The following is a 26,450-nucleotide window of genomic DNA, read 5'->3' on the forward strand; positions in this document are numbered from 1 at the left end:
CCATAAAATCCGTCGAGGCCGTCCGGCGAGACCATCATTGGGAGCGGATGATAAATGCGAAGTCCGCCGGGCCCATTCCGCTCGATCCTTTGATTCGCAGAACGGTTAATGGCGCACTCTCTTGTGCCCCCAATTAATCGACGGCGTCCGGAGAAAACGCCCGACCCAAAAGGTCATGGCTAAAGGATGGTCCTAGTATTAAGCACTGCACATGCAATTTCCTAACGGCTGCCAAAAAAAACCCCCCCCATCTTGGTTTTGAGATGAGTGGCTGCCAGAGCTTATTTGCCGAGCTTTCTTTGCAAATGTACGGGGTAGTAGACTGGCACTATATGAAGGGTCCAGCCACAATGAGCAGGTGCCAGGCAGCATCTGCGATAGGGGGCGTATCCAATTCTATGTGTAACGCATGGCAGGCTCGTCGTCGAAGGTGGACTCACAGCCGATGTCTGAGAGCTAGAAACACTGTTGAGAAAAAGTACATTAGACCTGCTATAGCAAAGTGAGGAGCAGCATCAAACCTCCGATATATTATTCTATCGGGCAAGCAATAGTCTAGAGATCCATAAGTGGGCGGTTGAGTCTAACAGTAGCCCACAGGCACATCTTCGGTGTGTAAAGCATGCGTCGGTTTGTCAAGAAACGGAGTCCGTTTATTCCGTCCTGATCGCATCTTGCAAGTCAGGGAGTCGATCAAAAATGAGAGAGACGAGACGTTTCCAAGAAGATCATAGACCCACGGCGGTCTTGTTAGCCTGGCTAGCAGTCATTAAGACGAAGCACACATGTCCTTACCGGAGGTGCTCCGTGCCCTCAATTCGGGGAGGTTTTCCAACCGAGTGTGTAGCGACCTAGCTGAGAATCGTACGTGCGCGTTTGGAAACGACTGCAGAAAATCTCTTCCCTTGAATGAAGTGGTCGCGCTCACCTTCGGCTCTTGAGACTAGAATTGCCTAGTTTATGCAAGAGAGCTGCGCCGCAAGCTGAACTACAACCAAATTCGACTATAGTGCACTAGTGAGGGAGCTAGACAATGACAGGGGTGTTGTGACTGTGAATATGTGAGCGCAGAAGATCGCAGTGCAATGAGGAGATGAAGATGAATGAAGTAGAAGTTGATCTCTACGCTTTGTTTACATCATGTGTGATTTCGGTGGTTTCTTTGTCCTAATACGCCTCAGTTCCCCCGCCGCCCCGTTTAATATAAATAGCATCAGGCCCACTGGGATAGATCAATTCTTTGGAGATCCTATATCTACTACTGAGTCATGAGCGTGTATAATCAGCAAATTTGCCCGTTTCGTAAAGCTGATGTGCACTGTCCAGAGTTTGCTTTGATCCTCTTCAGCATTGGGCAGGCTTTCACGCCTCTTAACACAGGATCCAACTGGAGCTTGCTGATATTGCAACGCATACCTAGCCAAAAATAAGATTCTTGATGTATTGCCCAATCTTGCTCACTGTTCCGGTATCTGCCTCATAACCAACAGCCGCCCTTGCCCGATCTTCTTCATCAAAAGCAGCCGCCGCCGAAAAGTCCATTTCTGACGGACGAACCAGCTTGGAGCGATAGTAGATCTGAAAGAACGGTTATTAAATATCCTGAAACTTTCCGTCGACGAATACTCACCTTGTAGCCGAAGTAATCAAAGAAGAATAGAGGCGCCGCAATGTAGGATGAAAACCAGCTCTTTGCAGATCCCTTCTCGCCGAAGGGGAAGCACGCTAGGTAGAATTCGCACCCTGCGATAAAAAGGACCACAACGAGACCAACAAACTGGGCGTAGGGTGCTGTTCGGTCTCGGAAAGGCAATGTCTTCTTATCGATGCCCTGCGCAGCAAGACCCTGTCGAAATCGAATATGAGAGATGAAGATGCCGGACCATTGGAATAAGGCGGATACAGATACCTGTGGCAATGTCAGTCATAGGGCAACTCTGAGCATGAATATGTGACATACTAACCAGAGATGAAAACCAGCCATAGACGGTAGCTCCGGTGTCGTTACAATTGAGATAGCATAAAGCCCCTCCTATAGTAAGGCTGAGGGCTAGAGAGACGTAGGGCCTCCCGACAGTGTCCTTGCGGCCGAAGAAGGGATGCAGAATGGCCATGTCGGACAAGGCTGCAAGACTACGGCTAGCGATATAGGCACTGGTAATGCCACAGCTGATCACTGTCAGGAATATGAAGCCGTTTATGATGTGTGCTAGCCACATCACGCCTGCACGCTCGATGGCAATGACAAAGGGGCTTCCTAATGTGCCACTTCCATTGATGAGGTTGTCGTCGTCATAAGGAACGCACATACCCACAAGCCAAACATTTACCACGAAGAACGAAAACATGCGCCAGAACACTGGGTATACGGTTCTCTTAATGGTTCGGCGGGGGTCCTTCGCTTCTCCAGCAATGACCGCGATATGCTCTCCGCCACCGAAGCTGAACAGCGCTTGGACAAACGCCTTAGAAATACCTTTAATGCCGTTGTTGAATGCGCCGGGATTGCGCCAATAGCGAAACTCGATCGGTCCATGTGTGGCCGGGATACCACCCGATGTCATGATGAACATGAAGAAAATCATGACAAATATCGCCAGGACCTTGACAAAAGACATGATGTACTCAACATGCCCATAGATCCGGACACCGAAACAATTCGCCGCGGCAATGACAAACAGAAAGATTGTGATATACGCTGCAAGTGGGACAACCTCTGTTGCTGGCCAGAATTCAAGCACAGAGACAGCTGCAGTTATTTCGGCAGGAATACAGATCACCCACTGCCAGCAATGATCAGTCGTCCATACATCATCTGATTTGACTGAGGCACCTACCGAGAACCAGAAGTTGATTCCGACCGCGAACCCAAATGCGGGTTCCACGTACTCGATGCATTGTCTGATAAATCCACCATGGACCGGCTTAAAGGTCGTCATTTCTCCGATGGAGGTATACTGTAGGTACACTACAAATCTAATATTGGCGTCACGTCAGCAAATCAGTAATTATAGGGCAGCTTGACGGACTTACGCAGTGATGGTGTATGCAACGGCGATGCCACCAGGGCCAGCTACATGCTGCGATTAGTTTCCAAAGCTTTGCTGCTTCGCTCAAAGGAGCCTTACCATATTTCAATGCAGTTCCTGTACCGACCCATCTAGATGAGATTGTCAATCACAGTGCGCCAGCAGCATATAAGGTATGCCCTACAAGCCAGTTCCCACGCCAGCACCAAAGGTCATCATCATAATCTGACGACTACCGAGCGACCGGTGATAGCCAACATCCTCGTCCGCTCCTAAGAGCTCACAGTCTCCCTTGGCAACATCCTTTTCAGGATCGTTGGCGTCGACAACGGTGTCCTTAATGTTCACTTTCTCTGTCATAGTAACGGTAGCTTACCCCGCTGGTTACATTGGCATCGAAGAGAGGGTCTATAGCGGCATTTTATACGCCAATTCTGGTGAATATCATAATGTGCATGATAAGTGTCATTGGCCATTATGACCGCCGTATCTGAAAAGCGGCAACGAAATGGAGATACTGCGTCCGAGATAAGCTAGGTTGGAGGTTTGATAGCGACTCGCGGCGTTAACAGCCAGTTGTAGATAATAGAACGGAGTAGTCCGAGTCTCTCCCCATTACTGTATTAGGAAAAGCTGGAGTCTAGTAGAAGCAAAAGTGGGGTTGCTGATCATCTGTGCTGTATGACCCATGTCTCCTAGTTTGAGGTCAGGTGTATAAGAAGGTAGACCAATGGCTTAGGCAAGTCGAACAAAAGCCAAACCTTCAGTCACTCTCCCAATTCTTCTCATTTGGTCCCTACGATAGATCAGCGCCAGTAGCAGCACCATGACCGGCAGTAAGAATGTGGTGTTCGACATTGTCGGCACACTGGTCTCCTACGACGTCCTCTTCGATGCGATCGACACGCAACTGGGCGACCGTCTCCGTGCGGAGGGAATCAAGCCTTCCTTGCTAGGATACACCTGGATCGAGGTCGCAGAGCGCGAGTACACGTATCTGAGCTTGTCGGGCCAGTATAAGACATTCGCTACTTGTCTGGAGTTGCTCTTCTGGCGAATGCTCAAGATGGCTGGCATCCAAGACCCGCGAAGCTTTGCCACAAAGAGCGATCTTGAGTTTATCATGAGTAGGTATGCCAAACTTGGACTCCGTCCAGGAGCGGCCGAGTGCGTCACTAAGCTGCGTGATGCTGGGTTCACTGTCTGGGCGCTCACAGCGGGGGACGCCGCGAGAGTGGGGGGATATTTCGCCAACGCTGGTCTTGAATGGCCCGCAGAGAATCTGAAATCCTGTGACTCGCAGGGAATAGGCAAGCCAGACCTGCGGGTGTACCAGCCGCTCTTCGAGCAGCTTTCCCAGCATGGACAACCCTGGTTTGCTGCTGGACATATGTGGGACGTTTCGGCGGCTCGCCGTGCGGGGTGAGTACAGATGCACTAAATGATGCGTTATCTCGGCGGAGACAGAATTAGCTCACATTTGGCACACAGATATAAAGGAGCGTACTGCACCATCTGGGAGAAGGAGCCGATTGTGGAATTATTTGGAGAGATGGAAGTCATGGCAGAGACTCTGCCCGCGATGGCTGACAAGATAATTAGTGCGGAAAACAATTGAGCAGGGAGAGGTTGACGGCCGAGGGGCAGGCATATCGGCACTAGCTTGGTCACTAGATACTAGTACTTTAGGGAGCGCGTCAGCTACTGATAGGAAAGATACATGCCAGTGTACCATGCAAGTGAGTGGAAGAAGGTTGGAGCTGGTCATTTAGATATTAAAATAGCATAGAAAATTCCACCTTTGTACCCTTGGAGATCCCTTTCAACGCTGATGGTTCTCCGATGATTGGTTTACATGCTACAGAGCGTCATTGTCCAGGTACTTCAGAATGATAGCTGGAGGCTCCGCTGCTTGTTGTAACTCATCCAGGAGGGGACGCAGGTTCGCACAGCGATATTGAAAGCGACAAGAATGTCTCGTGCGTTCTGGAGACGCCAATAGCCTTCTACGCTCTGCACAAGAACAAGATTCTCGTGTTGATTCCTATGATCACGGCTTAGTGTTCGGCAGCGGTCAACCCGGGAACGACCAGCACTTGCACTGCAAGATATACAATTTTCGAATTCTTCTGGGTGACTTTATAGTTACCTTCTTTCAATCGATAAGGCGTTGACCCCCTAAAAAACAGAGATTTGCTTGACATTAGGGGGTAGCGGTGATCAGTTGTCTATATTTCCGTAATCTGCATCAAAGAAGGGAGGAGTATGAGGGAGCAACATACTAAGAACATGGGATGCCACGCCAAGGCTCAAGGCAGGTTAGGTAATGGTCGGTACCATATATCACAAGCAAGTCATGAGTGAACAGAAAGCGGTTGACAAACTTAGAATATGCCGAAAAACAAGGAATATTCCTTAGAGTCGCGCGTTGGATAGATCGCTGGGAGAGACACCATAGATCTAAGAAGCGTTGATATAGAAGATCCATGTGTTGATAGGCCTATTCTGAGATGTTCGAGTCTTTCTCCACTCGACAGAATATACTAACGCCTTTGCATTCTCGCTCCATGATTTGCCCACCTGAAATGCTTCTAGTCACTGGTCTATAATGAATAATACCGTTCCGATGAATCCATTTTGCAGGCTATCGTAGGTTTAAATGGCCCAGATAAGTCCAGCGAGGACGCTATCACATGTCAGTTGCTGCTCTTGGCCGATCACTGCTACTTTGTATTCTCTGATAAGCTGATAGACTCAGTAGGCCGCGCATACACAGTAACAACTCATTGCCACCCACAAATCATACCCGCTTATGCTTTTCTCGATCATGTCGATGTTCAAATTGAGAAAGAGATCGGCACTGCTTTGGGTCAGGTACATGATGGCTGTGGGTGAGCCACAGGAACGATCGCCACGTCCTGGTACCAGGTACCAGTCTAAACTTATTTAGGCAACTTCCTCCACGGCCTCCCCGGGGCTCCGCGGGGACTAAACCCCATACTATCAGGTACTTTTTCTGAGATTGAAGTATAAGACGAGCGATGGCTGAGCGGCCTCATCAGCAGTTCACTTTCAATCCAAGCACTTTTCTAGACACTTTTCCAATATGCCAGCTATAAAGAAGGTAAGCTTATACAACTTCAGCAATATTATCTAGCTAACATGCCTAATCAGGCCATCATCATCGGTGCAGGCCCCGCCGGCCTCGCTGCCGCCCTCCAACTGCACCGTAACAACAACATTGCCATTACTGTATACGAGTTACGGCCAGAACCAACCACTCTTGGCGGTGCTATAGGTTTATTCCCAAATGGAATGCGCTTGGTCCATCGACTAGGGCTTCATGAGGAAGTTGTCGCCCGCGGATTCTCTGTCACCGACATGGAGATTCACTCGCTGCCAAACGGTGATATTGCCAAAGTCGACATTTCCGGCTGGGCAAATCGGCAAACTGGCTTCGAATATTTGCGCATCCGTCGCAAGGACCTTCAGGGTGTTCTGCTTGACGCCGTTGCAAAAGACCAAATTCCTGTCCACTACAACAAGCGCATTATTTCAGTCACCGAGTCAACAACAGATGTCACCGTAACCTTTTCCGACGGTTCAACTGATACAGCCACTATCCTGCTCGGATGCGATGGACTTCACTCTAGTGTCCGTCGACTTCATGTCGACCCGTCCATTGTGCCCGAATACTCCGGTATCGCGGGAACGCAGTCCATCATTGACTGCACAGGGCTTCCGGAGGAGCTGAGTACACATGCTAACGCTTTTCTCACTCGCACTGGTATTCTGGCAATGATGCCGTGCTCTCCGTCTGGGGATGAGCTCTTCTGGTTCTTCTCCCGGGAAACACCTATCCCTCACTCGGAATCTGGCAATGCACGAGATGGGTGGGAGGAGCGACGTCAAAAAGAGGTTGCAGAATATAAGGACACTATTCTGAGCATCATCGGAGAAGGCAAGGGTAAATGGCCGGAGGCATTGACAGAGATGGTCAATCGGACGGACGCTGTTGGGTTTTATCCCATCTTCCGGCTCCCGCTGGGCGGGAAGTGGTATACTTCTCGAACGGTGCTGCTCGGGGATGCAGCGCATGCGATGCAGCCTCATGCGGGCCAGGGAGTGTCTATGGCATTGGAGGATGTGTTTCTGCTATCGCGATTACTGAAAGATGATCAGCGGAGTTTGGAAGATGCATTTGCCAAATACGAGGAGATCCGCAAACCGCGCATCACGGAGATATACAATCTGGCTGCCAAGAACGGAAAGATGCGAAAAGATGTCAGTCCGTGGGGCTTGCGGATGAAGGAGTACATGGCGTGGGCTGCTTATGGACTATATAACCGATTAGGGTTGGAATCTTGGGGGATTGGTCAGAAGCATTTGGTCTATGATATTGACGAGGCCAAGATCTGATTGGGCTTGAGATTTTCTCTTTTTCTTCTTTTTTCTTTTCTCTTACTGTGAATATTTTCGGAGGGGTTCGGACTCTCTACTCATTTCTGTACCTTAATGCGGCGCTAATAGCAATGTCTCGGAAGCAATTATCATGTTGGGAACTCCATTAACCGGGAAGCTCTACGAGTGGTCTATTCAAGCCTAGAATATATGCACGGTGTCAGGGTATAATGACTCGTATTATCCATGTCCTAGGGGTATGGCAAAAGCGCAGAACACCAGCTGGGTCATGATGAGCCAGGGATAGATGCAGCAGGATGTCATGTCATGCATTGACTGGAGACGACGACAGCCCTGCTAATGCTCAGCCATAGTATGATGGAGCTCACCCCCTGAAGTGGCTGTACTGTGTGTAAAGGGGATCGGGGTACTACTGGTGCCAGGATTTAGGGCGCCGTGACTAGTTCCAAATCTACTATTCATGCATTCTCCCCTCCAGAGGTAAACGGAGTACAAGGAACTGATTCAAGAAAGGAAGGTGATAAAAGAAACTGTTGAGAATTCAGCAGCAGCAGCAGTAGTAGTAAGTAGTTAGTAATTATCCAGTGGAGCCCAAATGAGAGTGTTTTTGTGTGTGTCTGAAGTTTAATCAACAACGGGTTCGGCTGGGTCAGGGAAAAAAAAAATAAACAAAAAGAAACATCCACCATCACCTCCACCACGAGGAATTGAAGAAAAATAAAAAAATAAGTGAAAAAGAAAAACGGGAAGCCGGACTTGCCCAGTCATCGGCATCCTCCCTGCGAAAGCATCCGGGGGGCTATAAATATAATGATCCCATGGTCCAATGGTAAGCAGTGCATGGCCCCTGGTCCCGGCGTGATCCCCCTCTCTTTCTGGCCCAGCGTGCTCTCCACCCTCATTATAGTAACAGCGACTATCGCGAAATAACCACCGTCTAGCCTGCAACGTCTGAGACAAATCTCTAACCTTAGTAACAAGCGGCCGTGCGGTGACGATTCTTCAGCTGGGCCATCACTGGGCCGATCCCTCCTTCTCTTTGATTACTATGGGGGAGTCGTTTAGCTGCCAGTGGGATTGGCTGGTGGGTTGCGGTGCTGGGCGTCCATTCGATGCTATTTGTGCCCATTCGTCAGCGTGGTGGGAGGCCGTACTGACTGTATATATATATGGAGTAAGATGCCTGGATTGTGAGGGTGCAATGGTGCTTTTACTATCTTAATAATCCTTCATCTGAGCATTAGCATCAATCATCGCTCTACCTCCCTGCCTCGCTGCTCTATATTAAGTACTGTTATAGTGAAGTTAAATTACTTAAGTTACTATTTCCCGTCTAACTGAACCACGGTCGAGCAATCGTATTGAAGGTGCGTATTTATCCGTTTTTTCCCCAAATCTTCTTTCGTTTCTTTCCCTTCCGGATCAGCGTCAGCCTCAACGCTCGACCGCCTTCCCGAACGAACGAGACAACTCTTTGCTGGGCCCCAAATCCACTTCTTCCCCCCATCAATAATCCCAGATTATCATCCATCCATTCATTCCCCCCCGGCAAAGCTATCCCCCCCCCCCCCCATTTTCCCTGGCCTCCTCCTCATTCCTGTATTCTTTAATTTTAGGGGGAGGGTCTTCATCACTAATTCCCAATTTTCTCCCCTCCTTCCCACACATTCGACATTCAAAGCTTCCACCGAATTCTTCGTACTTATCCTTGGCCATTATCCGACCGCAGTTCTGGCCAGCCTTGCCTGCTGCTGCCTGATTCTTATTCCGTTCCGGGTTCCGCCAGGGCTCGTCAGCGCCCTCGCATTGTTTCGACCCATTCGTGCATTCTCGCTTCATCTTGCTAGGGATCCGAGATCCCAGCCGGTTGTGAAATTAAAAAAAATGGCTCAACAACAGACTGATAATGTGATGCGAAGGTATGTTCCGCAATGTTGTCGTCCCTGTGTTCGGTTTCCCACCTGAGGCCATCATGTTATCTACTGCCGATTTCTGGTTCCCGTTATCAGCCCACCCGCTGTCACTCGACCGGATTGCTCGTATAGAGGGGTGCGGGGGTGCAGCCAGCCCCCGATGCAACATCCATGCTATGACGAATGGGGCCCTGAGCTGACCTGCATGTAGAAAGTTGGTGATCATCGGGGATGGTGCTTGTGGGAAGACCAGTCTGCTGAGCGTCTTCACCCTGGGCTATTTTCCAACCGTAAGTCAACCCTCTTCTCCAATGCGCTGATCGATGGAGTTTCATTGGCTAACCGGTTTCTGATCTGTAGCACTATGTTCGTACCTATCACCTCCTTCGCTGACTACCTAGCATGCATCTGACTGTCGCCTATCAATCAGGTCCCGACGGTTTTCGAAAACTATGTGACGGATTGCCGAGTGGATGGCCGTTCGGTTCAATTGGCACTATGGGATACTGCTGGTCAGGAAGATTACGAACGATTGCGTCCACTCGCCTATTCCAAGGCGCATGTGATCCTCATTGGGTTCTCCGTGGACACGCCCGATTCGCTCGAGAACGTCAAACACAAGGTTGTCTGACCATCTAGTCACTGTTGGACTACGCTGACTGGTTGCTTATAGTGGATTGAAGAAGCGAACGAACGATGTCCGGGTGTCCCCATCATCCTTGTCGGGTTGAAGAAAGATCTGCGGGAAGATCCTCTGGCCGTCGAGGAGATGAGAAAGAAGTCGCTAAAGTTCGTGACGCCCAAAGAAGGAAGCGATATTTCAACGCAGATCGGAGCCCGCAAGTATCTCGAGTGTTCCTCTTTAACCGGCGAGGGCGTCGACGATGTATTCGAGGCGGCCACGCGTGCCGCGCTTCTGACGTTCGACAAGCGAAAAAGCTCCTGTTGCATTGTGCTATAATGGGGAAATGACGACTTTGCGATAGATAACGTCGCCGACTCTGATGGTATTTCAGCGATATTGCATGCCAGCCATGATGGGTTCATTTGCTATGCGCTTTTGAGCATGTTGCAGTTGCAATTGCAGTTGCCGCGCGAACCACGCGTGAGCCAGTTTGAATTGGATTTCGAAGAAAAGGGAGAAAGTGAGGAGACGGATGTTGAATCGATATATCTTGCATTTGCGGCGTTTGGGAGGGCCTCTTCTTTGTGTTCGAATATCAATTTCGCATGTTTACATACCCTTGGTCTCCGGGGGGAAACGCTTGGTGACATTCGTTAGTCATTCCTTTGGTGTTGCCGTCTTTGTTTGCGTTGTTTTCTGATTCTTCTGATGTGTCTTACTGTCACTAGCGGTTATACCTGTATTGAGAAATTGTATCCACCTACCAGTCTACACCACTCCAGACTCTCCAGTAGATACACAGTACACAGTATGCAGTATGCAGTAGTTACCAAGAACCAACCCATAATATAGTAACATATTATACAAACAAAACAGAGACACATACATAACAATAATATAACACAAACCCATCCATCCATCCATCCATCCATACCCTCATCAACTAATCCACTCTATTTTCTATCCCAATCTCATCTCATCTTCCTTCCCTACACCCCATCCTTCTCCTTCGGAGAACCTCCCTTCCCCTTAAGTCTCCTCCCATAGATTCCCCTCCTCCGGAGAAAATCGTAAAATCTCTCTAATCCCTCTTCCACTCATGATTCCACCCCTCCCTACTCGGCCCCTCCGTCTGCAACCGCGCATACTCAATAGGAACCAAATCCCTAAACACACCCGTCTTGATCATACTCTTCCGGAACAGCTTTCCACCGTCTCCAGCACCCGTGCGCAATTCCTCACACGCAGCCTGCATCGCCTGCCACTGTCTCTGCAGCTCCAGCTCGTGCTTCCGTCGCTGCTGCCCCTGGTACAGGTTCCAGGCGCGGTGGATCGTCCAGTGGCGGAGGAAGCGAGTGCGGGAGAATCGAAGGGGACGGGGAGTGAGTGGGTGGTGGAGGAAGTAGCGGATCAATGCTGTTCAATTATAATTAAACTTTGGTTAGTAGTTGTGGTTTTGAAGGGATGGGATAGGGTTTGGGGGAACGGACTGATTCTGCGGTCGCCGCGGAATCCGGACTCTTTTCTCTTTTGGAGCGAGGTGGTTGTGCTGAATTGGGATTGAGGCTGGAGTTGGGATTGGCGGAGGGTGTTGGTGATGGTGTTGCTGGTGAGGGTTGGGCGGGTCATTGGGATGCGGAAGACCGATGCCAGGGAGGCGAGGACCGGGGAGAGGGTGCGCATTTTGGTGGTGTTTCCTCTCTCTCTCTTTCTTTTTTCTGTCTCTGGGGGATCGGTGCTGAGTTGAGGTTTGGTGGTGGTGGAGGTGGTGTTCTGAGAATGTTCGGAAGACAGACACTGCGCGCCGGAGCGGAAGTTTGATTAGTTGACTTACTGGGTTAGGCTGGTTGGTTGGTTGGTTTGGTTATCTGCCGCGCGCTAAGTAAGCGCGGGTTTTCTGCCTTATTTTGTACGCTGTAGTACTATACTACTACTTTACTATTGACTCACTGGGATTAATTTGTAAAGTCTTGTTGATAATTACTGTTACTCATAGAAAATGTTGAAGTGGTACGTATTCACACTTTTACCTAAGGCATCTGCCCAAGCTCATCGCTCGTCATCAATTGCAAGGAGGTAAAAAAAGAACCAGCAAAGAGTGTATCTCAATCCATCAGCCTAAACGCCAGAAATGCATCCATCGCTTCTCCCCAAACTGATACTTCCCCAGCTAGCTATCAACTACCAGCCTTCCCGACCCGCTTCTTCGAACGATCGTAGTTCAGCACCTTGCGGCGTCGGTGTGTCTGCGCCAATTTCCACCGACAGTATAAAACCAACGCATCCTTCAATAGCACAAACGCACATCCGCCAACAACGCTCCGGCCCCAGCGAGTCTGCAGCAGTCCTGGTCGGACCTTTCCCAGCGTAGATGGCGTCGTCCATGAAGTGGGGAAGAGGTACTTCAACAGCCCGCCCATCGACGCAGATATGGCGGGAAACGCAAGTGCTCCGAGGATGATATCCGCCAGACTGCTTGTGTCGGCTACCAGCTCATCCCGTCGTCCCAAGCCCAAGGGTTGGCCGTTTCCACCCTGGTTCTGCCCTTGTCCACCCTGCGCATTTCCTCCATTAAAGCCGAACAAGCCCTGCGGCCCATCTTCATTGCCCATGCGTAGCTCCAAATCGATCTCCATCAGAACACCGTTGTCATCATTAGGTGGGTCTGGCTCGGGATGTTCGGGCGGCGCATTATCATCAAACTCATTGACATCCGACTGGCGCGGTTGTACTTCCGCAATCCACCTCCGCTCCAACTTGCCGAACATTCGCTCGTAGATACTGTCGTAGAAGCTTTTCAGGTACGGAAGAGCGGCTAACGTGACTGCCGCACTGGGCGGCCAAAGATCCAACTCCAGCTCCTGTCCGGGTTGATGTGTGGCAAAGAACATCACGGGGATGGCGGGGAGAAGACCATCTGCATACCGAGTGCGCGAGAAGATCAACACGAGCGGGATGAGGGGCAACTCCAGACTGAGCCCAGGATTCCATCTTCCATCTGCTGTTCCCTCCAGAATCTGTCGAGCTTCGTCGGTCCCAAAGACACATTACATTGAGTATACTCCATGCGCGCGGCACCCCGCCCAGAGGGTTGCCCGTGTGAAAACCACTCCGGGGAGGACCATGCGGTCAGCGAGGCGCTCAACCCGCCGCACAACATCCATAATATAGCTTCGGGGACGGGAAACGATAATTTCAGTCTTGCATTGCGGACACAGCATCTTTGCGTCATGGCCGTTGCGCCTCCGCGATCGGGGATTCTCGAGATCCGCCAACCAGTCGAGCAGGCAAGCTTCGTGGGCGGTCAAGGCGCAAGGACATGGCGAGCGCCATTGTGAATTGAGGGGGGAGTCCTCGGTCTCATCTGTATAGCAAATCCAACATCTGCGTGGTTCCTCACCAGACGCATCGGCGAGGGTCGGACTCGTCGGGGAGCCATGGGCGGTGGCGGTATCCGAGGTGCCGTTGAGCAGGACGGTATCGCTAGTTTCAAACGATTCCGTTGATGAAGCGCTGCTGGTTATATTCGTGGATACGCTGTTCTGTTGAGTAGTGGAGGTAGTATTATTATCAGATGATTGTGGCCGACTAGAGGCCGAATAACCTGGGAGGGAAGCCATGATGTGGGAGACGCAAGAGGGGGTGGATACAACAGTAGTAGAGGAGTTGGACGGGGAATTACGGAAACAAGCACTGCATCATGTGTGGAGAGGGAGGTTAGTCAAGTTGGGTCAGTCACCAGACGGTGAGAGAGAGAGAGAAAGAGAGAACTGGAGGCGAGAACGGAGGGGAGAGAGAGTTGAGAGTCACAGCCCTATTAGGCAGCTCCAACATCTGCACTCTGCCCCAGCAGAAGCAGCAGTAGCAGAAGCAAATATCTCAGTCAGCAAGTCAGACGATGTCTCAGTCGGACCCAGACTCTTAGTACCAGCTGGAAGAAGGACAAGACTACTATTACTTACTCCGTACTACTTTTCCCACTTCCCAGCCCCCCGCTAGTGACCTTCGGATGTGAACCGCGGCTGTTCGGCGGCGAAACATAAAGGCGCGCATTCCGCGGACCCCAATGCTCGGTCATCACGTGATGTCTAGTCAATCACCTCACTTTGCGCCATCATGGCGGATGCAGCAATCTTGATGACTTTTCCATAGACTAACTGCTCACTAGTGAAATTAGCATCCTCTACGTAGCTGCTCCAGTCAGCACTAATCATCGCGTCATTCAGGAACACTCCTCCCTTCTCAATGCCTCATGATAGTATTTCTCCAAGGTCATACAAAAGATTACAGCAACATAAGGATTATATACAGCTGGATTTCCCACAACAACATTTGAGGCAACTTTTGCGCGCAAGCCATAATGCAAACGGTGAAAATGGAGGGGAAAAAAGAAAAAAAAAAAAAAGATAAGGAGGTCCAAGCCCAGCTAGAGGTCAATTTCAGCCCAGGACCGCTGTACAGGATTGAGTGGAGCCATTATAGAATGCTCTTCGCGGTCCTGCAGCATGCTAGTCCAGGGCTCTCTGGTCGGAGTTGACCGCTGCAGCTTGTCTCCGGGGCGCAGACCGGCACCCGCTAGCGTTTTAGAACCTGCCAGAAACGCCATGGATATCAAGAGATCAGAAATGGGTGGGCACTTTTGCAGCTTTCAAATAACAGGCATGGCAACTCATCGCTAGCGTCCGCGGCATCACTTAGAAACCGGGAACTTTCCGCTTCTTCATCAGAGCCTTGCGCTCCTTCTCCTTGGCTGTATTGCAAAGAATTATATTAGCATTCATTTACCCAATCAGGAAAAAAAAATTATAGTGCATACCTTCGTCATAAACAAGGAACTCGTGCAGGGCACAGCCAGCGGGCACCATGGGGAGCACAGGCACCTTGCGATCAGTGAACACTTCCAGAAGGGCAGGGCCGTCCTGCTCGATCAGCCACTTGAGCTTCGCCTCAACCTCCGAGGGCTTGGTGCAGCGGTCGGCGGCAACACCCATGGACTGGGCCATGGGAACGAAGTCGGGGTTCTTCTGGTGAGTGTGCGAGTACCGGTCCTCGTAGAACAGGTTCTGCCATTGCGTCACCATACCCTGTTCCTCGTTGTTCAGGAGGAGAACCTTCACACCAATGTTGAACTGAGCAGCAGTGGTGAGCTCAGTCAGGGTCATGTTGAACGAGGCATCACCATCGATATCAACGACAAGAGCGTCAGGGCGGGCAACCTTGGCACCAATGGCAGCGGGGAGACCGTATCCCATAGTTCCAAGACCACCAGAGGTGATCATGGTACGGGGGTGGCGCCAGCGGAAGTGCTGAGCAGCCCACATCTGATGCTGACCGACACCAGTAGTGATGACAGTGCGGTCCTTCATGTGAGCGGTGAGATCGCTGAGCTTCTCAATTACAGCCTGGGGCTTGATGGGTCCCTCAGCAGTCTGCTTCTCATAGAGGGAGAAGGGGAAGCGAGCCTTCCAGTCGTTGATCTGCTCGAACCACTCCTTGCGCTCAGCAACGGGCTCGACGTGGGGCAGGAGGAGACGGATGTTCTCAGCACAGTCACCCTCAACAGCCTCGTTGGCCTGGACAACCTTGTTGATGTTCTTGGGCATGATTTCAAAGTGGACGATACCACCACGGTTCTCCGAGGCAGCAAGCTTGGCCTGGGGGGCGAACTTGGAGATGTTACCAGTCACACGGTCATCGAAGCGAGCACCGATAGCGATGATGAGATCAGCCTCCTGCATAGCCATGTTGGCATAGGCAGATCCGTGCATGCCCAGCATGTGCAGGGCCTTGGGGTCCGTTTCGTCGAACCCACCCAGACCCTGGAGAGTGGTGGTGACCGGAATGCAAGCCTTGTCGGCCAGCTCCTTCAAGATCTGGGGTCCTTCAGGGCGAGCAAGGAGACCCTGACCCACATACAGGATGGGCTTCTTGGAAACGTTCACGAGGCGGGCCACACGGTTGATGGTACCTTGCAGCTGCTGCATGCTCAGTTCGCGGGCGGCCATGGTCGCAGCGCTGGGGAGAGAGGGCAGGGTGCTGTTCATGGGGATGGGTTTACGGAGAATACCGGCGGTAATATCCTTGGGCAGATCGACGAGGACAGGTCCGGGGCGGCCGCTGGTGGCGATTTCGAAGGCCTCCTGGATGCGACGGGGGAGTTCAGCGACGGACTTGACCATGACGTTCCACTTGGTGCAAGCACGAGAGATACCGATAACATCGGCTTCCTGGAAAGAATCGGTACCGATCAGGCTGGTAGGCACCTGACCGCAGAAGACGACCATGGGGGTACCGTCCGAGAGGGCATCCTGCATGGGGGTGATAACGTTGGTGGCTCCAGGGCCGGAGGTGACAAGGACGACACCGGGCTTTCCAGAGGCACGGGCGTAGCCTTCGGCCATGTGTCCGGCGCCCTGTTCATGTCTCGGAAGAACGAAGTCGAAGTGTTTGGAGTTGTAAATAGCATCGAAGACGGGAAGAATGGCACCTCCAGGGTAACCAACTAAAAGTAGTGGGTCAATCTTACGGTCTTGAAGAACATCGGGAAACCGAGAAAAAAGACGCGTGACTCACAGACATGCTTGACGCCAAGACGCAGCATCATCTCATGAAAGATCTCTCCTCCACTGAGTCCGACAAAGCTGTTTACGCTCCAAGAACCAGGTCAGCTCTACTCCCATGAGTCATCTATGTTGTTGAAGGGACTGCATACGAGTCGTCCAGTTCGGGGACCTGGCGATTTTGCAGTGGCGAGACCTCATTGCGGTGAGGTTCCTGGTTGAAGGCAGGGCTGGGAACAGGTCTTGTGCCTCTGGAAATTCACAGACATGTTAGCAACAGTCATTGACAGCCCAGTAGCTATCTGGACGCTAATTGTAGATAATACTCACTCAGCCGGGGCAGTTGCGGTGCTCTGGAATCTCTTCTGAGCTGAAAAGCGGTGGGGCGCGGTCGCAGCAACGGAAGCAGTGGTAAAAGTCATTCTGCCGGAGGCGATATACCTCTGGTAATGCAGAGCGCGCATGGCGCTTTTAGAAGGTCTCATAGGCATCATCTTGATGGCGGATGACTGCCAGGCCTGGGGAACAGAGAAAGGGGAGTGCTCACAACGGGGAAAAAGAATGGGACCAGGAAGTGTGAGTAAGAGATCCGTTCCTTAAGGCAGGAGCGAAGACTCAGACTTCGGGGACGGTTATGGTTGCATTCTAGCCTGTCCTGGTCTAGCGCCGTTGGAGTCGAATAATCTCGGTCTTCCCATTGGCTACGGATACTCCACTGCTCCGATCATCGGCCTTCTGGACGCGAAAGCGGTCACCTGATTGGGATGCAAGACCCTCGTTTCGTCCTGGTCTTTACCAGAGCAACGCCTTGCAAAATTGCAATAATACAGGCGAGGGATGTTGATGATGGAAACTAACGTTGCACAACGACGTATATTTCTTTGCTATTAATTGTCATGGTGCGGCCTTTTGTGTCAAGGTTCCAACTGCTATACGATCCTGTAATCAACTAGCCCGGTTTACTGCTGACATACTCCTAGTCCTCATAGCAACCAAGAGACATAAGGGATAATAATCGATTACAACTCACGGACTACATCCTTTAGTAATTAGGGCTTCTATAAATGCCACTTTAACCATACCTCCATCGATCTGTGGTAATCACAGACTTTCGAGATTTCTACACATACTCCTACCGCGGGTGCCGGTCCGAATACGGCTCGCTAATGCATCTCCATCACATGCAGGTAACCGGCATGAAAAAGAAAGCAAGTGTTGTATGATTCTCACCCGCTACTATTTACTGGTGCAGTAATTCTCCGTGGAGGGGCTGTCTATTTCCTATGAAGATGACTCACTCGTAACATTGGCCAGTGATTCCTGAACAATGCCTCCAATTCCAAATCCTAGGAACATAGGCACCTCGGCCTTAAACTTCCTTTATTTTCATGAAGCTGGGCCGAGTTCAGTTGAGCATATACATCAGGGCTGCCTGCAGACTGCTTGTTCGGCCTTGCGTCAGATATGCAGAGTTTCTGCCGCAATGAGAACTTGCGTATTTCATCCAAAGTACTCTAGACGGAGTACAGGTTTATGTGCTCGTGACCTGAAAAAATGAGCCGTTGTGGCCAGAATGGTGTAGTCCGTCCTTCCGCATAAGGTAAGAACCAAAGAGGATATAATGCTCTCTCGCTTCACATGAGTTGCGCATGAGAAATCCTCCGCGGCACTTTTGACCCTTCCCAAGTTGAGAAGTAGGTAGGCGCAGAGGGTTACTGCAACGAGCCCTTCCGAGATCGGGAGTACCCGACCTTGTTGTGAAGTAACTCCAGAAAGTTGCGGGATGAACTCATATACCGAACAGCAACCGTTTCTTTTCTGGAAAAGAGATTGTGTATCAAGATATAATTTCTTCACTTTCTTGATAACGATCGGAATGTGATGTATGTACCCCACAATTTCCATCCAATGCTTGTCAGTCTTAACTCAATCGGGCGACTAAGCTAACAATAGTCAACTGGGCATAGACACCAAGACCTGACTAAGAGCAGTATAGATCGATTAGTTATATTGTCTTTTGATTAGTACTCATAGTTGGCTGGTGGCTGACCGGACTGTTATACAGACAACCGTGTGATTTGCAATGTTGAGCATCCACTCGGCCGTCCAGAAGCCGAGGCCAGCTGGGTTCGGCTAAATTGGGTGCCCTGCGGGATTATTGGGAAGAGGATGCCTTGCACGGTATCAATTGGCCGGTACCTGTCGAATCCATTGCCGATGAGGCAATGAAACTGAGATAGATGAGAGATAACAATTTACCGGACTTCGAAGATACGGCTCGCCGTCGACACATCACGAGAGTGACATCCCGACCGAACTGGGGGTCCCCAGGGGCCCATGCCGAATCAGCCGAAACACACGGGGAATCGGTTGAAAAGGACTGGAGAAGCGAGTCGGAGAGCCGTCCAGCGAGCGAGTGTCATTTCCGGGCAAACTCCACTCTTTCCCCGGCCCTCAAGCAATCACACCTCCAGACTATCCCGCCCGTGACCAGCCTGTTATGCTCAATCCGGAACCGATCAGGGTCTCTGCGGAGCACCTCCAGCTCGAATTTTTCCCTCCTATCCTGGCGATTCAGGAACGCTGACGTTTTAGCCGATATTAAATCTATTTGTCTTACTTTCTGCTGTTCCTTTTCCCCTCTTCGTTTTCCTTTTTCCTTGCCTCATTCTCATCTTTTCCCATATCCCGCTCCCCTCGTGTGATCTGCCACTTTTCTTTTTCCTCACATTTCTACCCCGCCATGGCAACCCCGCAGGAACTCGTCCCCCAGACGGAATCCATCGCTGAGGTCTACGCAACCGACGATGCCTCCGTCACTTCGGTTGCACCTCACCATCAGTCTCGTTTCAACAACCTGGTCTCTCAGTTCACCAAGGTTTACAGCTACCGTCCCGATTTCGTGGCCCGCAGTCCCGGTCGCGTGAACATCATCGGTGAGCACATCGACTACAACCTGTATGATGTCCTTCCTACGGCAGTAAGCGTGGACGTGATCATTGCTGTAAAGGTCGTCCCTGCGACTGGCTCCGACTCCGTTGTAAAGATCGCCAATGTCAACCCGGAGAAGTTCCCTGCCCGCGAGTTCGTCGTGCCCCGTGACACGGACATTGAAATTGACCCTAAAAAGCATGAGTGGGTTAACTACTTCAAGGCGGGACTCCTGGGCGCCCTGAAGTTCTTGCGCAAGCAGAATGCAGACGGCTCTTTTGTGCCCGCTAGTATGGAGGTCCTCCTGGACGGTAATGTGCCTCCGGGTGGGGGTATTTCCAGCAGTGCGGCTTTCGTGTGTGCCAGTGCCTTGGCCGTTATGAAGGCCAACAACCATAATGTTTCGAAGCAGGATCTTCTTGATTTGGCAGTAGTGTCTGAGCGCGCAGTCGGCGTTTACTCCGGAGGGTAATTTGCACCTGACCACTTCACTCTGTCGTTCAGTGCCCTAACTCTACTGCTTACCTAGAATGGACCAAGCCGCCTCCATCTTCTCTCGCCGAGGATACCTGCTGTATACCCAATTCTTCCCCAACTTCTCCGTTCAGCACGTCCCAATCCCTAAGGCAGACGAGGAAATCACCTTCCTTATGGCCCAGAGCTTTGTCACCTCCAACAAGGCCGAGACCGCTCCCCGTCACTACAACCTTCGCGTCGCTGAGTGCACGCTTGCCGCCGTGGTCCTGGCTGCCCGCAACGGCTTGACCCTCCCCAAGGACAACAGCTCCCTCGGGTTCAGTCTCCGTAACTTCCACAACGAGCTGATGCGCAAAGAGGGCCGTCTCGGCGATCCCCTGGAGTACCAGATCGACTCCGTCATCCAGAGCACTCTGGAGCTTCTGACACAAGAGGAAGGATACACCCGCGAGGAGATCGCCAAGCTCCTTGGTATCACAGTCCCCGAGCTCGAAGCCAAGTACCTCTCTTCCTTCCCTGTCCAGGCAGAACGTTTCCTCCTCCGGCAACGCGCCCTGCACTGCTTCACCGAGGCCCGTCGGGTCCTGGACTTCAAGGCATGCCTCGCTAAGGCGAGCACCCTCGATGAAAGACGCATCCAGTATCTGGGTCAACTCTTGAACGAGTCCCAGGCTTCTTGCCGCACCCAATACGAGTGCAGTGCACCGGAGGTGGATGAGATCTGCGACATCGCCCGTCGTGCCGGAACCCTGGGTAGCCGACTGACTGGTGCCGGATGGGGCGGTTGCACCGTCCACATGTTGCCTCAGTCTAAGGTCGAGGCTGTTACCAAGGCCTTGAAGGAAGAATACTACCTGAAGCACTTCCCGGATATCAGCGAGGAGAAGTTGGCTGAAGCCATGGTCATCAGCAAGCCCTCTAACGGATCGTTCATGTATGTCTCTACCCTAGGTTCTTCTCCCACTTGTGCAATGATACTAATGTAATCTACAGGGTCACGGGCGCAGCTATTGCCCAGGTTGAGGTTTAGAGGTGGTGTAGTATTCTCTTTTCAAAGTAGTGCGTCATATGGTTGGCATCTTGACCTTGGATCTTTCAGCGTTGGTTCTTGTTTCCCTTGCAGATTGCAAACCCAATCGCGACAATTCTGTGTCCCATTGGAAATCCAAGCGCTTGTGTATATCGTGTGAGAGTATATGTACAAATGGGATCATCTTCGCGACGGGTCTATCTTTTTGGGATGTTTCCTGCTTAGAAGCGGAAGGCAGTGATGACTTGTCTGCAAATTTTTGCCCCAGTCGCTCGATGCATCGCAGCCAGGAGGCCAGGGTTACCGCGCCCAAGTCACGAGTAGAGTAACGGAACACCCGGGGATTCTATCCATCCCGCTGGAATACAGACCCCGCATAGACCCAAGGCGTCTCTAAGATTCCGAGATGTGATCACAACAATATCCAAAACCCATCAACTCTCAAGTCTTCTTCTTCGCAGCCGCCTTTCCAAAGAAATCGCTCATCTTCTTCATTCCCGTCGTATTAACCTTTTTGAGATCCCGGACCCCCCTCGACTCATTCGCCTTCTTCTTCTTCTCTTCTTCCTCCATCCTCCGCTTCTTCTCCGCCCTCGACTCCGCAGCCTCCTGATCTTCAACACTTCTCTTCCGCGAGAAATCCCCCAGCGATCTCGTCGCCAGTGCCTCCGCCCTCAGCTTCGCCACAAGGTCCAAATGATCCCGCATCGGCGTAAAATCCTTCGGACTCTCCGGCGCAGCTAGCAACTCATCTATCCGCGCACTCATCTCTTTGGATAAATAGCACTCTTTCATGAATGCCAGCGCTGTGGATATCCGGAGGAGGTTTGCTACGCCGTCAGGAGCTTTCAAGCCTTCGGGGAGGTGCTCCTTTGCATCTTCATTATTCGCGGTGGCCTTCTCCCCCTCCTCTTTGCCATCTTCGCCATCTTCGCCCTCATTCTCCTTATTCTCCCCCGTAGCCACCACATCATCTCTTTTCACCGCCATCAGCGGCGTCGCCAGCGCCTGTCTAACAAATCTCTCCTCAAGACTCGGAGGCAGCCCCACGCTAACCATTCTATCCGCCTTGGCGACAAGTTCCTGGAGGAGTTTCGTCTCGTTAAACCGGAACATCTTCTCGTCGCCCGCTTCAACGGAGTCGCTTATCGCAGCGGCGCGGGCGTGCAGTGTCCCGCGAAAGGTTTCGTCGTAGAGTACATGGCGGAGGTGAGGTGAGAGGAGCTCCTCGTCCAGCGAGTCGATGATGTCGTCTAGGGGTTGGAAGAGGTTGTTTTGTTTGGTGTTTGCGGTGAGGATGGGAATGAGAAAGAAGAGGATGTCAATGGGGGTGGCAAGGAGGAGTTCGGCTTTCTTGGAGATGTGCGCTGGCGGTTGGGATGTGGATGATGAGGTGGGATTGGGATTGCGAACGAGGAGGGTGCTTCGCGGTGCGGTGGGAGGGGATGAGAGGACGGTGAATTCGTATACGCCTAGTTTGGGGTCGAAGAAGTAGCGGGTTGGCGAGGCGGTTCGTGGGTTGGGAAGGGTGAGGAAGCGGGCGTCGGCGCCCGCGGTGGAGGGGAGGATGAAGGTTTTCTGGGGGGTGGATTGCGCTGGGAGAGCTGATGTAGATGCTGCTGTTGTTTGGTCATCGGAGGTGGATGGAGGAGATTGGGGTTGCTCCGATGGAGCGCTGGAGCGGGTTCGCATTGTGATGATGGAATACGTGAGAAGTACTCCGTATACGAGAGGTTATATGAGGTAGATAGGTGTTATTGGCAGTTCATTAGGAGCAATTGGCAAACGAGGATGAAAGTGGAACTGAAGATAGCGAAATGGAAATATTGACGGATAGTCCGAAGGGGAAAGGCAAGTAATAATGGTAATTGAAACGCGTCTTTTTCACTGGTTCAACGCGACACGCGCTAGCCAATCAGAGACCGTTGCGACACAAGTCAGCGGGCAGGCATGCATGGGCCTCAGGCCGCGGGCGAGAAAGGAAACTAAAGGCGGATTGGTTGCAGCTCACTTTCATTCCCTTGCGTTTCATTTCATGCAGGCCTGCGGTTCCTGCTCCCCCTTTCTTTCTTCGTCAGAGTCTTGAATCCGTCAGGTGGCTGAGTTATTTTGCTGCTCCTGTCTTCCGAACCCCAGAGCCCCAGGTTTCGAACGACGCCATTCCCCGCATCCCTTCGTTGAGTGAATATGGCAGGAAAGGTAGCACGATAGATAGAAGACGATAAGCGGGATCGGAATTCAAGTGCTGCATTTTTCTTCTACCGAAACTAAACCAGGACTAATACCGTGGATGCGATGACAAGCAGTGAGTGAGTGCCTTGTGTTTCTGTTCAGCTCGATCTTAGTTCCGTGCACATAGATTCGCTGACGCGCCGCTGTTGCAGTGGCCGAGATCTCGTGGCCACCAAAGTCCCCTCGGGATGCTCTCTTGAGTACTCCGAATGGTCGCAAGAGGTATGAAGACATGCAGCGACGTCGCGAGCACCTGGGTTCGCCTTTGAAACACTCTGTCACTACCCCCGATTTACGATCCAAGGCGTCACAACTTCTCAGCGACGGGGTAGACGAGGGCGAAGATGATGAGGACGAGGAAACACTACAGTTGAAGCTTGCAGCCATTGAGGCGCGTCTCAAGCTCAAGCAACTTCAGAAAAGCCGCACGAAAACGGGGACACCTGGACCGGATAAGCATGGCGGGGAGACTTTCTCTAGACCTGCGTCAGCAATTGGCTCTTTCCAGGGACAGGATGAGCCAATAGGGACAAGAAATAATGGCCATGGGACGGATAGCACTGCTCATATTGATGATGTCCAGGTACCGCTGTCGCCGACGAGACGTGCTGCTCCTCCCACAGATCCTGTGTCCCCGCGGAGGTATTTGTTAGGCATTGACAAAGGTCTCAGAAGTAGGGATGTGTCGCTGAAGCGTCCACCCAGCTCACGAGGGGCTAATCCGCCAGCAAGTAGGCCCGGAACGCGAGAAGGTTTAGTCACTCGATCTGGCAGTCTTCTGCAAGCAATAACCGTGGGTGGGGAGCGCAGCCGTCCAAAAAGCTTCAGTGAACGTATGGCTGAGAGCCGGTCTGCCGATGCGTCTCGGAGAGAACGAGCAGCACGAATGGAGAAAATCCAGGCGAGTCGAAGCTCAGCCTTCCAGATCGACAAGGCAGAAGTGGAGGCCTTCAAAGCAGCTGCCGAGTCAAGGAAGGACGTTCCAGGTTCGCCAACGAGGAGGCGACGAGCCGAAAGCTTCAGTAGAGAAGATGTCCTCCGGTCATATAATCTCAAGCCGTCGCTGAAAAGGGGCCGGAGCCAGACCACGTCTAGCGTACAGAGATCTGATGATGGTGTGGCTGATGCGAAGGAGTCACTGCCATATTTTCACCGACGGAACCACAAGTCTGAGTCTGAGGTACCTGCCAGCTCTCAAAATAGTGCAACCGATGATTCTCAAGGCGAGAAAAGTGGGGACTCCTCGAAGTTTGAAGCCTTCTCTTCATTGCACTTGTCCAACCGCATCTTACCCCATTCGTTCTTGTCTCGAACCCTGGAAGACAAGAAAGCTCTCCGAATCCCTGATCTGCTACGCACAGTGAAGGCGCCTGACTTTGAACTGCCGGAGGATATCGACACAGACTACGTTGTGTTCGGTATAGTAGCATCGAAATCAGAGCCTAGGCAAATAAAGCAACCGGCCAACGCTACTAAGAAGGAAGTCGATCCATTCGACGATGGAACGAACAATACCAACCAATACATGGTCATCACTCTGACGGATCTGAAGTGGACGATTGATCTCTTCCTATTCGATACTGCCTTCCCACGATACTACCGAATTTCCGAAGGGATACTCATTGCCATTCTAAATCCTACAATAATGCCACCACCAAAGAACAAGACCGACACCAACAGATTCAGTCTCGCCATTTCCTCCTCTGATGACAAGATCCTTGAGGTCGGCTATGCGCAAGACATTGGATTCTGCAAGGCCGTCAGGAAGGACGGCAAGACCTGCCACTCTTGGGTTGATGGCCGGAAGACAGAATTCTGCGACTTCCATGTCGACCTACAGGTCCGTCGGACACAAGCAGGTCGAATGGGAGTAAACGGCGGCACAGGCATGTATGGTCCTGGCGGCCGCTCAGGGTCTCGAACCGGTTTCTACGGCGGTGACAAGAAAGGTCGTCCCCAAAATGGACTGAAGCCAAACGGCGCAAGATACGACTACCAATCACAATCATCATACTACGTTGCGCCAGCTCCAAAATCCAGGGGCGGCGGTTCCTCCTTTCACCCTCACCCGTCTGGTCAATCTGCCGCAGCCCTAATCGATGCAGATCATGACGACCCATTCATCGCTGCGGGGATGATGGGCCGTGGCATGGAAAGCAAAGAGGAGCGCTTCCGCAGACGGCTCGCGGAGAAGCAACGCGAACGCGACATCGCAGACAAGCTGATCTCCCGTACTGGAGGTGTTGGTGCTGAATACCTTCGATCTCGAGATAACGACAATGTCCAATCAACCCGTCCCGAGCAGGCAAAGAACAACTTAGATGCGTTTTCCACCACAAATCTGGGCATCTCGAACTTCAGGAAAGCAGACAGCGTGAAGCTGAGCCCATTGAAACGCGCTCATGACGGTGACAGACCCCACGGCAGCGGTGTCAAGAAGACCCGGTTCATCACTTCCCATGGCATCAAGGAGGCCGGAAGAGACAGTCTAGGAGGAAAGCCCGACATGGTGCCGACGAACTATGATGATGACGACGACGATGAACTAGACATCATCTAAAGAGAAAAGCAACCCCTTTCCAGTGTTATGAAAAAGAATATAGATACCCTTCGTTACCTGCAACGCAGTTGACCCCGTCCTTCTACGGCGAATATCCCAAATGAAACATCAGTCATTCCAGTGTCACTCACCATCAGCGCAACTCACTCGCTAGCCCGAATAAACATAAACAACAGAGAACATAGTCGACTCGTTTTGTTTGACACCAACTTACCACTTTCATTCCACTTAGCAACTGAAACATGAACAGCAACAGAATTGATACACCGTCTTGGTAGCCACTGGAATAGTCCCCTTCGTTTCCCCTTACTCGAACAAGAGAATGAATGAATGAACGAGATTTCTTTTCTAATTTGCCTTGACTTCCAACGAACGACTAACTGACTTATGACGTTTTGAGCACGCCTGTCTTTCTCTATTTATTCTTTGTACGAGTACCCCGTTTCGTTCATCTTCCCGACGCTGTCTTGCGGGTTATTTGGGAGATAAGTTGTATTATTAGCAAAGTACCCATTCTTAGCTTTTCTTTCTAAGTAATGAATATACTGGTAGTCTGCTTGAACAATTGATCGTTTGTTTACAAGTGAGGACTACAATACTGCTGTCTCTTGCTGGCATGAAGGAATTCTTGTAGGTAAAGGGTAAAGAGCTTAATAGGAGATGGTATGATG

General features: G+C 51.4%; 10 protein-coding genes across 10 annotated transcripts; 5 read left to right on the top strand and 5 right to left on the bottom strand.

Moving 5' to 3' along the window:
* Nucleotides 1-1,218: 1,218 nt before the first annotated feature.
* Nucleotides 1,219-3,622, bottom strand: BDQ94DRAFT_19861 (amino acid permease/ SLC12A domain-containing protein). Its single transcript, XM_026775206.1, has 7 exons — nt 3,214-3,622; nt 3,129-3,160; nt 3,034-3,073; nt 2,838-2,976; nt 1,965-2,783; nt 1,631-1,909; nt 1,219-1,578 (listed from the first exon to the last, which is right to left on the bottom strand). The coding sequence occupies exons 1-7, from the start codon at nt 3,387-3,389 to the stop codon at nt 1,417-1,419; spliced, it is 1,647 nt and encodes a 548-aa protein (XP_026627494.1). The 5' UTR covers nt 3,390-3,622; the 3' UTR covers nt 1,219-1,416.
* A 233-nt stretch (nt 3,623-3,855) lies between these two features.
* BDQ94DRAFT_169409 (HAD-like domain-containing protein) lies at nt 3,856-4,647 on the top strand (the record flags this gene model as incomplete). The annotated part of the gene is made up of 2 exons (XM_026771288.1): nt 3,856-4,451; nt 4,521-4,647. 2 exons carry the CDS (start codon nt 3,856-3,858, stop codon nt 4,645-4,647), a joined length of 723 nt encoding a protein of 240 aa, XP_026627495.1.
* Nucleotides 4,648-6,135: 1,488 nt separating this feature from the next.
* On the top strand, nt 6,136-7,448 carry BDQ94DRAFT_169410 (FAD-dependent oxidoreductase; the record flags this gene model as incomplete). Its single annotated transcript, XM_026771289.1, has 2 exons — nt 6,136-6,153; nt 6,204-7,448. 2 exons carry the CDS (start codon nt 6,136-6,138, stop codon nt 7,446-7,448), a joined length of 1,263 nt encoding a protein of 420 aa, XP_026627496.1.
* A 1,561-nt stretch (nt 7,449-9,009) lies between these two features.
* rho2 (putative Rho GTPase Rho 2) lies at nt 9,010-10,773 on the top strand. The gene is made up of 5 exons (XM_026765851.1): nt 9,010-9,370; nt 9,576-9,654; nt 9,725-9,730; nt 9,795-9,986; nt 10,038-10,773. The coding sequence occupies exons 1-5, from the start codon at nt 9,336-9,338 to the stop codon at nt 10,323-10,325; spliced, it is 600 nt and encodes a 199-aa protein (XP_026627497.1). The 5' UTR covers nt 9,010-9,335; the 3' UTR covers nt 10,326-10,773.
* Nucleotides 10,753-11,785, bottom strand: BDQ94DRAFT_141543 (mitochondrial 54S ribosomal protein mL40). The gene is made up of 2 exons (XM_026765852.1): nt 11,480-11,785; nt 10,753-11,405 (listed from the first exon to the last, which is right to left on the bottom strand). Exons 1-2 carry the CDS (start codon nt 11,670-11,672, stop codon nt 11,071-11,073), a joined length of 528 nt encoding a protein of 175 aa, XP_026627498.1. The 5' UTR covers nt 11,673-11,785; the 3' UTR covers nt 10,753-11,070.
* Nucleotides 11,786-11,958: 173 nt separating this feature from the next.
* Nucleotides 11,959-13,974, bottom strand: BDQ94DRAFT_141544 (RING finger domain protein). Its single transcript, XM_026765853.1, has 2 exons — nt 13,052-13,974; nt 11,959-13,006 (listed from the first exon to the last, which is right to left on the bottom strand). Exons 1-2 carry the CDS (start codon nt 13,607-13,609, stop codon nt 12,167-12,169), a joined length of 1,398 nt encoding a protein of 465 aa, XP_026627499.1. The 5' UTR covers nt 13,610-13,974; the 3' UTR covers nt 11,959-12,166.
* A 249-nt stretch (nt 13,975-14,223) lies between these two features.
* Nucleotides 14,224-17,198, bottom strand: BDQ94DRAFT_141548 (acetolactate synthase catalytic subunit). Its single transcript, XM_026765854.1, has 5 exons — nt 16,880-17,198; nt 16,702-16,800; nt 16,563-16,630; nt 14,806-16,491; nt 14,224-14,739 (listed from the first exon to the last, which is right to left on the bottom strand). The coding sequence occupies exons 1-5, from the start codon at nt 17,041-17,043 to the stop codon at nt 14,684-14,686; spliced, it is 2,073 nt and encodes a 690-aa protein (XP_026627500.1). The 5' UTR covers nt 17,044-17,198; the 3' UTR covers nt 14,224-14,683.
* A 1,574-nt stretch (nt 17,199-18,772) lies between these two features.
* BDQ94DRAFT_19949 (galactokinase galE) lies at nt 18,773-21,252 on the top strand. The gene is made up of 3 exons (XM_026775208.1): nt 18,773-19,948; nt 20,010-20,891; nt 20,951-21,252. The coding sequence occupies exons 1-3, from the start codon at nt 19,293-19,295 to the stop codon at nt 20,985-20,987; spliced, it is 1,575 nt and encodes a 524-aa protein (XP_026627501.1). The 5' UTR covers nt 18,773-19,292; the 3' UTR covers nt 20,988-21,252.
* A 1-nt stretch (nt 21,253) lies between these two features.
* BDQ94DRAFT_19946 (uncharacterized protein) lies at nt 21,254-22,832 on the bottom strand. Its single transcript, XM_026775207.1, has one exon. The coding sequence runs from the start codon at nt 22,677-22,679 to the stop codon at nt 21,429-21,431; it is 1,251 nt and encodes a 416-aa protein (XP_026627502.1). The 5' UTR covers nt 22,680-22,832; the 3' UTR covers nt 21,254-21,428.
* A 450-nt stretch (nt 22,833-23,282) lies between these two features.
* Nucleotides 23,283-25,989, top strand: BDQ94DRAFT_177902 (uncharacterized protein; the record flags this gene model as incomplete). Its single annotated transcript, XM_026773022.1, has 2 exons — nt 23,283-23,292; nt 23,372-25,989. 2 exons carry the CDS (start codon nt 23,283-23,285, stop codon nt 25,777-25,779), a joined length of 2,418 nt encoding a protein of 805 aa, XP_026627503.1. The 3' UTR covers nt 25,780-25,989.
* Nucleotides 25,990-26,450: the final 461 nt, after the last annotated feature.

Source organism: Aspergillus welwitschiae (assembly GCF_003344945.1).
Source record: "Aspergillus welwitschiae strain CBS 139.54b unplaced genomic scaffold BDQ94scaffold_12, whole genome shotgun sequence".
Taxonomy (NCBI): Eukaryota; Fungi; Ascomycota; class Eurotiomycetes; order Eurotiales; family Aspergillaceae; genus Aspergillus; species Aspergillus welwitschiae.